The 10,833-nt window shown below is 55.2% G+C and overlaps 1 protein-coding gene across 4 annotated transcripts; it reads left to right on the forward strand.

The window, feature by feature from the left end:
• The first annotated feature begins 526 nt into the window (after window positions 1-526).
• FANCG (FA complementation group G) lies at window positions 527-10,833 on the forward strand. Of its 4 annotated transcripts, XM_032097610.1 has the most exons (14): window positions 529-680; window positions 780-861; window positions 2,432-2,563; window positions 3,334-3,527; window positions 4,136-4,289; window positions 5,456-5,586; window positions 5,956-6,102; window positions 6,885-7,045; window positions 7,279-7,345; window positions 7,830-8,167; window positions 8,326-8,381; window positions 8,954-9,091; window positions 9,937-10,069; window positions 10,352-10,557. In XM_032097610.1, exons 1-14 carry the CDS (start codon window positions 558-560, stop codon window positions 10,467-10,469), a joined length of 1,974 nt encoding a protein of 657 aa, XP_031953501.1. In that variant the 5' UTR covers window positions 529-557; the 3' UTR covers window positions 10,470-10,557. The 4 variants fall into 4 exon arrangements, with proteins under 4 accessions (XP_031953503.1, XP_031953504.1, XP_031953502.1 ...); XM_032097611.1 differs by lacking the exon at window positions 9,937-10,069 and having other exon boundaries at window positions 528-680; window positions 10,352-10,833; XM_032097612.1 differs by lacking the exons at window positions 9,937-10,069; window positions 10,352-10,557 and having other exon boundaries at window positions 527-680; window positions 8,839-9,046.

Raw genomic sequence — 10,833 nt, forward strand, 5'->3', positions numbered from 1 at the left:
GAGTTGTGTTGTCTCCTTCCATCTCTTTCCCCAGCCTGTCCGGGATTTCCTTTGTGGGGAACCCTCATCTACAACTTCCTCCTGAGGGGACGTGGAGGGTTAGGCACTGATCTCTTCTCTGTGGAAACCACTGACAGGACCCGGGGAAATGGTCTGAACCTGTGTCAGGGGAGGTTTAGGTTGAACTGGGGTCCAGGACTCTGGAGGTTCAGGAAAAGGCTCTTCTTCAAGAGAGTGGTTGGGCACTGGAGCAGGCTCCCCAGGTTAGGGGTCACAGCCACAAGCCTGCCGGAGTTCACGAAGCGTTTGGACAGCGCACGTGGTGTGATTCTTGTGGGGTCCTGCACAGAGCCCGGAGCTGGCGATCTGATCTGTCCCTTCCAACTCGGGATATTCTGTAACTGGTTCTGTGACCGCTGGCTTCGCCTTGCGACGAGGTTTGTCCCTCCGCGGCCGCCCCCTTCCCGGCGCGCGCCCCCTCGGCCCCGCGCTTCCCTGTTGCTGTGGTGACGGCCGTGCCCGCCAATCGGCGGCGAGGGCGGGAAAGCGGGCTGGCGATGGCGGCGGCCATGAAGCGGCGGCGCGGGACAGAGCCGGGGCCGGAGCCGGGGCCGGAGCCGGAGCGGGGCTGCCTGCGGGCCTGGGCCGCCCACAGCCGGGTGCTAGTCGGGCGATGGGCGGTGCGGCACGTCCCCTTCCCTCCCCTTCCTTCCCCAAGCCGCGAGGCTGCCGCCGGTGCCGGTCCTCAGCCGGGCCGGCTGTAAGTGCGTCCCTTGCAGATGGCGCGGTGCGGCGGAGAGGCGCTGCGGGCGCGGCGGCAGCAGCGAGACGAGTTCGGGGAACTGCTCCGGCGCATCCGCGGTGAGTGGCGGCCGCCTTCACCTCCCGCTGCTGTCCTGGGCCTGAAGCGTGTGGGCGTGGAAGCACCGGGTCTCGAACACCTCTGTTTACCGGGGTGCAGCTCCGGTATCCCGGAGCTGGAAACAAACCCGTCAAGGGGGCGGGGTGAAACGGTCTCCACTGCTCCGTGCTGAACGGGGCGTGCAAAGAAGTTAATCATAGAATCATCAGGCTTGAGAGGCACCTCTGAAGATCAGGTCATGCACTCCAACCCCCCTGCCTAGGCAGGGCCACCTGGAGCAGTGACACAGGAACACATCCAGGTGGGGTTTGAATGGCTCCAGAGAGGGAGACTCCAGGGTTGGTGCCCTGTAACAACAGGGTACCAGAGACTCCCTGGGCAACTGTTCCAGTGCTCTGCCACCCTCAGCATAAAGAAGTTCTTCCTCAAGTTGAGGTGGAGCTTCTTGTGTTTTATTTTATGGCCATTGCTTCTCTGAATGCAGCTCCAGTATCCCTTTGCTGGAAACAAGCCAGGGTGATATGATCCCTGTTGCCCTATGCTGACCTGGGCCAGCAGAAAGGTTACTGTCTAGCCCCAGCCTCCACCCTAACTTGCTGGGCAGAGCTTTGGGGTTTCTGTAAAAAGAGTGAGGCAGCCTTTGCCCTGGAAAGTCAGGGAAGAGGCTCCCTGATACAAGTGTGGTGCAGAGAAAGCCCCATATGAGGCAGCCTGATTTCCAGTTTTCTCAGCTCCTCAGTGCAAGAGAGACACGAAGTTCCTGGAGAGGGTCCAGCAGAAGGAAACAAGGATAATTAGAGGACTGGAGTATCTCTCTTATGAGGAAAGGCTGAGTGAGCTGGGCACGTTCAGTCTGGAGCAGAGGTGACTGAGAGGGGACCTCATCGATGTCTGTCAGTGTTTGCAGGGAGGGGTCAGAGGATGGAGCAGGCTCTGCTCAGAGGTGCCCAGCAATAGGACACGAGGCAAGGGGCAGAAACTGATGCACGGAAAGTTCCGCCTGAACACAAAGAATAACTTTACCCTGTGGGTGACTGCGCATTGGAACAAATTTCCCAGAGAGACTGTGGAGTCTCCCTCACTGGAGATACTCAAGAACCATTTGGATGCAGTCCTGTGCCACGTGCTCTAAGATGGCCCTGCTTGAGCAGGGAGGTTGGGCAAGACGAGCCACTCTGGTCCCTTCCAGCCTTACCCATTCTGTGATTCTGTGATAAGGAGAGAGAGACACAGTGTGTGAAAGGGTGAATGTGTACTGGAACAGAGCAGGCTATTGATGGTCTTTTGAGAGAGCTGAAAGGCCTAAGTCCTGAAGGACTGCAGCATTTGGATAGCTGGGGAATAGATGTCTAAAGCAGTGTTGGCACCTGGAATGCTGAGACATGCTGTCTGTCTGGGCACCGCAGTTCCCAAGTGGCTAAATCACACCACAATCCCTAAAACATTCTTGCCAAGCCACTTTTCTTGTCACCAAGCGAGGCGTTGCCACCTGAGCATGGATGGCTGTTTATTCTTAGTTTATTCTCAAGTGTTTATTCTAAATTTCTTGTTGGGTTGCTGTGCCCACAGGGCTGCCGGCTGCCCTCCCTGCCCTGCCTCTAGAACTCACTGTCCTCTACAACTCCCTGCTTTTCACTGTGGGAGCATCTGACTCTGCCATCAAAAGAGAAGCAGAGGGAATACGCGAGGGGCTCCTCAGGGGTAAGGATGTGGTTCTTTGTACAGCGAGTTCTTGGGATGAAGAGAGTGTTCTCTGTGCTCTGGAGATACTTGGTGACTGGCTGGAGGTGCAGAAACTATGCGCAGACACTCCTGGCTCTGCCAGGAAAGGCCAGAGATGGGGGAGACTGTGAGCAGACACGCCTGGCTCCACCTGGAAACTGTGGGCAGGCATGCCTGGCTCTGCTTGGAAGTGCTGGAGATGGAGGGAGCTGTGAGCAAACATCCAGGCCCTGCCTGTAAGGACTAGAGGTGGAGTGGCTTGTGGCCAGGGACAATGTGCAGCTGCCTGCCTGCTGCTGCCTGCAGGGATGGGCTGGAAGTTTCAAGAGAAACAACGGTTTTTAAGTCTCTAGCAAAGTTTTAGTGACAGCATAAAATAAATGTTTTCTTTAATTATGGTTTGCTGTCTTCAAAGGAAACTCAGTGAAAGAGGCTGCAGTTCAGAGGTGGATCTGCAGTGTTGGCACATGTTTACCTGAGGGTGAATGATTTCATGAGGGCTCAGCAGAGCTGGGGTCTAGCTCTGAGTCATGCTGTGTGTTGTCTCCTGAGTGTGCTGCTCTCTTTCAGAACTTGTTTTCCATTCTGCTGAGGCCAGGCCAGCCCTACAACCCCATTTCTACCATCACTACAAGGAGCCCGTGCTTGCTTGAGGCTTTCTCTCCCTCTCTCAGCCAGGGTGCCTGTTATGGGGCACCAACCCACTGCCTCACATCTGCAGATCTTTTTGCCTGGGTTTTTTTTTTCAGTTCTGGAGGCTTGTGGGGCCTGCGGACAGGATCTTGGCACAGAGGAGCTGTGGCAAAAGGTGCTGCAGGAGGTAACCGTGGAGGAGCTGCAGGCACCTCTGCACCGTCTGGGGGCCCTGCAAGCAGCCTGGTGGCTGGCAGCCGGCCGTCTGGGAAGTGTTGCTGGCCTGTTCCAGCTCCTGAGCACCGCTGAGGTAACTGGGCACAGGCAGATGCTGGCAGAGCTGGCATAAATACCATGTTTCTCACAAAACTCACTCTGCAAAATGTTGTTGTGGCACTTTGACACCTGAACCCATCAGTGCTGCCCAGTCAGCATGACTCATCCTCCCCCTGATATTCCCAGCATAGCCTAATGGCCCTGAGAGCATTAATGGATCCCAGAATATTCTGCCTGTTGAGGCCCTGGACCTCTGTGTTTGAGACAGGAGACTTGGGCGGCCTGGAAGAAGGCTGCAGATGGACTTGCAGACTCTGTAGGGAACAGCAGTGGGATGCAGAACCTTCCCTGCTGATTGCGAGGCTGCTGCTGGGTCCCATCCATCAGCATCTGTTGGATCTGCCATGCCAGGAGGCCCTGAAGGTGCACCCCACTCTGAGGTGGGGAGGTGCTGCCCCAGGCCAGGCAGGAATCACTGCAGTAAGGGGGTTGTAGCTGAAGTGAGTAGATGGTAGGACATTGCTCCCCAGTGCAGGGAGTGGTATTGCGTGGTTTGGTGGGACATGTTTCTCTGTGCCCTTGGACCAGTGTTTCCTGCTTCCCTTCAGCATTCCCTGCTCTCTCTCCTCTGTGCCTTCACAGGAGCCAGGAAGATCTCACTGCAGTGAAGGGCAGAACAAGCTCCTCTCCCTGATCAAGGCATGGAGGGTCCCTCCTGAGGGGGCCTCCCTGCCTCTTGTACAGAGTGCCAAGGACTTGAAGGAGATCCTCTGCACCACAGCAGCCTTCCTGCAAGGTTTGTAGGGGGCAGGTACTCATGCCAGCACAGTCTCCTGCTCTGTCCCAGGACCACTTTCCCTGCCCTTATCCTGGTTTCTCTTCCCAAGCAAACTGGCCCTTGGGGTTTTCTGGGTTGTTCCTTTGGAAGAGGGCCTGGGCTGAGTCTCTGAGTCTCAGCTTTTACATTCCATATTCAAAGAGCTTCCCTGCTTTTTCCCTAGCCCATCCTTTCTCTGTTCTATCACAGAGCTCCTCTGCCTGTCTGTGACTTTCGGGAGGTATTTGGGCCCTGCTGTGACCCTAAAGCAGAAGGCTGGCAGGGGACTTAGGAAGATCTTCCTTCCTTCTGTCTGTCTTCCGGAACGTGCCTTGTTGCAAACATGTTTTTCCTGTCAGATTATGGTGCTGCAAGAGCCACGAAAAGCTGTTGTGAGGCTTTGTAGCCTGGTGTCACAGCAGCCAGTGGATCTCATCTGACCGCTGTGTTCCACCCTGCCTGTTTTCTCTCCTTTACTGTTTTGACAACCCCAGCAGCTCCAGGGACAGCCAGCGCTGCCTCAGTGTGCTTGGGCTCATACAGGGCCTTCCTGCCAGGAGACAGGGCAGGAGCTCTGGCCCACAGAACTGGAGCCAAAATACTCTAGGGTTTGCACCAGCACTTCCAGCAGGGAGGTGGCAGATGTGAGTGTGATGCTGGTATGTAAGAGCAGCCTCAGGGAAGCCTGAAGGGAAGATTGAAGGAAAAGCAAATAACCAGTTGTGATACATATTAATGAATTGATATCCCAAAGCATCCTGCTGGGAAGTGACCCAGATGTGCTGGAAAGATTCTGAGGTTCTGTGTGTGCTTCCCCATCTGCACTACTGTCATTTTGGATGAATGTGGAGGTGAACCTGCCCAGCACATACCCCTGTCCTTGTTCTGGGCCAAAGCAGGCATCTTGGTTTCTGGACTTGGAAGCTGCTGTTATTTCTGCTGGACATTTCCATTGAGTGGCTTGTTCTCTTGCAAAACCATTAAAGCAAAGATGGCAGCTTGGCACTATCCTGCGGTGCATCGCTGCATTTGGAGGGGATCAGGCAGGTCCCTATAGCTCTGGGAAGAAAAGGCCACCACACTTGTTTGGGGCCAGATGGGACAGGAAGGTGAGCCACTGAGCCAAGATGCTGGGTCTGTCCTAGGGCTGCAGGAGCTGGAGGCTGGGAACTTCCCCACCGCCCTTTCCCTCCTTCAGGAAGCTGCAGGAGGATTCTGCTCCAAGAAGATCCTGGCCCAGATCTACACCTGCCTTGGCTGCTGCGCTCAGCGAATGGTAATGACAGCACAGAGCGGAAGGGCAGCTTAGAGCTGTGGGGTGAGCAGGCTCAGGCTGATGTCCACACTGCCTTTGCATGGCCCAAGGCCTCTGCAGGGAGGGAAGGCTTTGAGCAGAAGTTGCCCTTGTGGCCCCAGCCTCCTTGGACAGGCTCCAAAATCCATGCAAAGATTTTGGCTGAGTGCAAAGTGTCACTGCAGAGAGAGAAGCTCAAAAACCAACCTGAGGAGGGCTGCCTTTGGCTGAAGTGCTGCCCTTGCTTAGTGGGGATCTCTTGGGGAGGCAGAGCAAGAATCTGGATCCCATCAAACAGTAAAGAAATCAGCAAGATGTCCTTGCAACATGCATGTCTTCCCATCCACCTAGGGCAAGCCTCAGACAGCCCTTCAGCACCTGAAACGGGCCCTCCAGATAGATTTCCAGTGCCTTCCTGCCCTGTCCCATGCGGCAGCAGTGTACCACGAACTGGGAGAGACTGATGTGGAGCTGCAGGCCCTGACGCTGCTCTATGAGGTTCGTCTGGTTCCTGTACTTCTGGGATGAGTTTTGCCCAGCAGAGCCTGCACAGAACTTCAAGCAGGCTTCTTCCTTCTGGAGGGCTGTTTGACCCTGGAAGGGGCCTCCAAAATAGCATGGTGCTGCCTTCAGCAAGTGGGCAGGAAGGAGCCCAGCAAGATCTGAAATTCCTGCTCAGTACTACATTGGGATGTGGCAAGACCTTGAGTCCTAGTTCATGTTCTTGGTGGCTTGGGAGGAGAGGTTATACTCTCAGGTCAGAAAGTATCAATCTCCTAATAAAATATGTAGTAGTAAAGAGGCCTTTAAGGGCAGATTTTGGCTGCAGTGAGGCAGTGTGCATTAGCTGTGTGAACCTGCCTGGGAGAGCAGGTCAGAGCAGTAGACCCTGAATTATCTCTTCAGCTGTTTGAAACTGTCAGATACATACAGAGCTATGGAGAGGGAACTCTCTCCTTACAAATGGTCTAACTAGATCTGTGCTGCAATGGGACGCGGTGTTCCAGGCAGCTCAAAGCAACTTGAACTAAGAACGTGAGGTGACCTGGGTGACATTGCAGATCTCCTGGTGCCACATGGAGATCAGAGGTCTGCCTGCCCCCGTGTGATCCTGATGGCTCTTCCTGGAAGCGGCTATGAGAACAATGTAGCTGTGCTTGTGAAGTGCAGCACTTCTGCTTGCCCGGGTGCATCTCCGGTGACAAAAGTGACAAATGATTGCAGCTGCCCGAGACTTGACCAGTGTGGTGTTGATCATATTTTCTGTTCCTGTTTCACAGGCTCTGGGAAAAAACCCTCCAGCAGCTGCTTCCTCTAGTCCCTATTTCCTAATGCAAACAGAGCTGCTTGTCCACACACCAGTACTCGCTTCTCTCCTTCGCCATCACCACCCCTCTGAAGTGAAGTACCTGCTGGCACAGCGGTGTCTCCAGGATGGGAGGTAACAGTGCCTCTGCTCTGCTTGCAACATGCTGCTTGTTTGGGCTCTGCAGTTTTCCTTGTTCTCCTGGAAATGGTCCAGTTCAGTACTGCTGTCGTAGGTCTGCTCAGAGCATGGATATTGTGAACAGGGCGAGTGTGGTGCAGGGGGAGAGACTGCGGGCTGGCAGTCCAGGTTTCACTTGGCTGATGGCACTTCTGCTCCTTCCACCACATGTCCTGTTCCTGTTGCAGGGTGGCTGGTGCAGTGGAACATTACCTGGATTTTCTGTCCCTCCTTCAGGGAGGGCTGCAGCAGCAGGTAGGTGTCCTGGGGAGGAGCTCTCTTGGTGACTTGGAGGATGAGGGTTGGAGGGATCCAAACCCAATCCCAAGGGCTAGGCCCAGGCATCAGCCCTGGACTCCAGACTTCAGTGTCTAGTTTGAGATGTGAAGGAAATGAGTTGGGGGCTGGCACCCCTGAACTGTGGCATGTCTGCCTTTGGATTCACACCAGAGAGCACTCACCACTGCTGTTGGGAGAGACAGCTTCCCCTTCCCTGTGGGGTGTATCTGTCACCCTGATTTTGGATGTCCTTCACTTCCAGAGTAGGAATTTGATGCCTTTACTCTGCTTAGTTATGAGTGCTTCACACCTTCTGCCTGTTCCACCAGGCTCCAGTTACTGTGGGAGTGGGCTTGAGCTTTGCTGGGCAGCAGCTCCAGGTTCCCAGTATGCACGGAGTCATTCTGCTTGGCTGAGAACTCTGCAGTTCTGCAGCACTGACATCACTTTTGCTCCCCAGGTGCCCCTGGATGGTAGCTCAGCTGTGCCCAGGATCCCAGAGGTGTTCCTGGAAGCAGCATCTGCCTTGGGGCAGGCTGGGAGGCACCAGGATGCCATAACTGTGTGTGAGGAGGTCATCAGCCGGACGACTGACCTCATTCCACGGGTGTTACGAGTGGAGGCGAGGCTGGAGCAGCCAGAGTGCTCATCGCCAGGGGCAGAACTGGCGGGTGGACTCCTGTCCCAGAAGAAGGAGAGTCTGTGCTGCCTTGCCTGGAGAGCATCTGGATACCTGCACCAGGGCTGGGCATGGGCCAAGCTGGGCGAGAGCAAGGAGGCTGTAACACAGTTCAGCAGGTGATGAAGCCTTGCTGGGAGAAGGGCCCTCCCCAGCAGGCAGCAATGCATGGTGGGGCCAGGGCAGGGCACAGCACGGCACTGGGGCTGCCCTGACAACTTGACACTCCTGACAGCCCAGGAGCAGCTCCAAAGCTCCTCTGTCCTCCCACCCACAGGTGCCTCAATGATCTCCTGCGTCTCCAGCTTCATGGGTCTGGTGTCAAACCAACAGGTAGGACACTGCACAGGTGGGACCTGTGTGGGGCCTGGGCTGGGTCAGGATCTGTGTGCTTGGCAGCAGCAGATACAGGAGCAACGTGGTGGGCCCAGCATCAGTCTGGCAAGAGGCAGTTGTCCCAGGGTGCAAAGCTCTGGGCCGTGCTGAATTCTCTGAAGACACTGGCTGCATTGTTTGTAGCAGAGCTTGGCCTTGACTCTGCCTCTTTCTTCATTGTCTAGGTAGCAGTTAAATGGGCTGTGAACTGGAAAGTTTCTCCAGTCCAGTCTTTGGGGAAAAGATACGTGCCAGTGGTGCAGAGGGGCAGCCAAAGGCCAGGCTGCTGCTGAGGTCACTGTTCACCACAGCCATGTAACATTCTGGGCTCTTGACATTCTTCACTCTCCCCCTCTGCTGCCTCCCAACCTCTTCCTACCTGGCAAAGAGGCTGAGCTTTGCCATCTGTCTGCAGAGCTGGAAGATGAGCAGCCCAAGTAAATGTTTGGCCTATCCTGACTGCTAATCTGGCTCAGCCTGCTTGGACAAGGAGGATGCTGTCTTCAGGTATGTGTGTCTTCCTGTGACAGAGAATCTCCCAGCCGAAGTGGAGGTGCTCCAGAAGATCAGGTTGCTCTCTCTCATCGGGCGAGGAACGCAGTTCTTGGAGCTGGGGAAGCACAAAGAAGCCCTGTTGGATTTCCAGCACAGTTTGCAGATCTCACCAGGTAAGAGGCTCATTTTGGTGAGGAACACAGGGGATTTCCCCAAGTTTGTCCTGGGCTGCTTTGCTGTCTTCAGCAGGAAGTTCTTACACTTTAGACCACATTTATTCAGGTGTCACAGACAACAGTAGGGCCACTAGCAAGGTTGCATACTACTGATGCTTCTGTGAGGCCTGGTCGGCTCACTGCCCAGGAGAAACAGACCAAAACTGTTGTCAGAGGAGTATATCAGAACTCTGACAACAACCTGTGCTGTCAGCTTGGAAATTTCCTTCCTCAACCCCAGCCTGGTACAGCCAACTCTGTCCCACACAGGTCTGCTTTCCCAGAACAGAGGAGCTGGAGTTGTGCTTCATGTCAGGAAGCAGCATGTCCATGCCTAGCAGTACAGAGGCCTTCAAGGGGAGCATTCATGTCCTGAGCTCAGCCAAGGCATGGCTAGTGCTGCTCACAGGGCTGCTCTCTCCTGTTTAGTGCTCTGCCTGTGCTGACACGCTGCAAAGGTGTGAACTTCACCAGAATCTGCCAGACCTGCTGGTCCCAGTCCTGACCATGGCTGCCTCCCTTTGAGGGTGCAGACGTGCCTGCAAGGAAAACCCCAGTCTCTGTCCAAGGAGAGGTGTGGCAGGCTGTGCTGCAGGGCTGATAGCATCTGCCTTGGCTGCCAGCCCCGGGGTTAATTAGAGCCTGTGACACAGCCAGGGCAGCCTCCTCCCCATTATACCACCTCTCTTCACACTCATTGCCCATGTCTGGCTTCTAAGCTTCTTTTATAACACCCTGCAAGCCACAGCCATGCTGAGGACCTGCTCTTCCCCTGCTAAAGGCTGATCCTTTCTGGCTTGCAGGTGACCCAGCTGCTACCTCCTACCTGGTGCAGGCCTTGTGGAAGCTGAACCGAAAGCAGGAGGCAGCTGCTCAGTGGCAGAAGTTGTCCCAGAGCTCCCCTGAAGAGGATGGGCAGCAGCAAGGGCAGGGAAGGTGTGTAGAGGGATGGGTGGGATCTCACGTCCAGCAGTGCAAACTGTCAGGCTGTGAGGTGAGACACTTTAGGTGTCTGAGGAGCTTCCCCTGATGACGGCTCTGAGGGGCATCAGGCTGTAGCTCTGCTGGGCCTCCCTGGGGCACAGAAGGGCTGACATGGAGCCAGATGGGGAGGGCAGAGGCTGCAGGTAGAGCAGAGGGATCTGCAGGACAAATGTCTTAGGGCATGGCAAAGGAATGCTACAGTCCTCACTGCTGCCATGTTCCCTTCTCTTTCAGGCCCCTCCCTTTGTATCTGGTTTCATGTCTGGAGCAGGCTATGTTCCCTCACAGTGAACCTCTTGCCAGAAGCATCCAGGATTACCTCGGGACAGCAGCCCAGGACACCTCAAGCTAACCTGGTCATGCCCCCCATACCTGCTGAGGTCTCCCTGCACTTGGCTGGTACAAGGCCATTAAGGACTCCTTCAAGACTTAGAATTACTCTATGATGAAGCTGGATTCCCAAAGGACTGAAACAGAATAGATCTCCTTTTCTAATAGAAAACTCAGCTCTGTTAAGCTTTGGGTTTTTCCAGGCCCTTTTTCCAGAGCAAAATGTTGCAGTCATGGCCTTGACTCCGCCTGGAGCTACTACATGGCTGTGCCCTGGATGTGTGAGAGATCAAGGGCAGAGATACCCTCATCCATCCATCCTTTGTGCCCGGTGCACGGTGGGGCTGGCTCTGCAACTCGGGCTCCAGGGAGCTGGTGGTCTGTCC

Source organism: Corvus moneduloides, chromosome Z (assembly GCF_009650955.1).
Source record: "Corvus moneduloides isolate bCorMon1 chromosome Z, bCorMon1.pri, whole genome shotgun sequence".
Classification (NCBI taxonomy): Eukaryota; Metazoa; Chordata; class Aves; order Passeriformes; family Corvidae; genus Corvus; species Corvus moneduloides.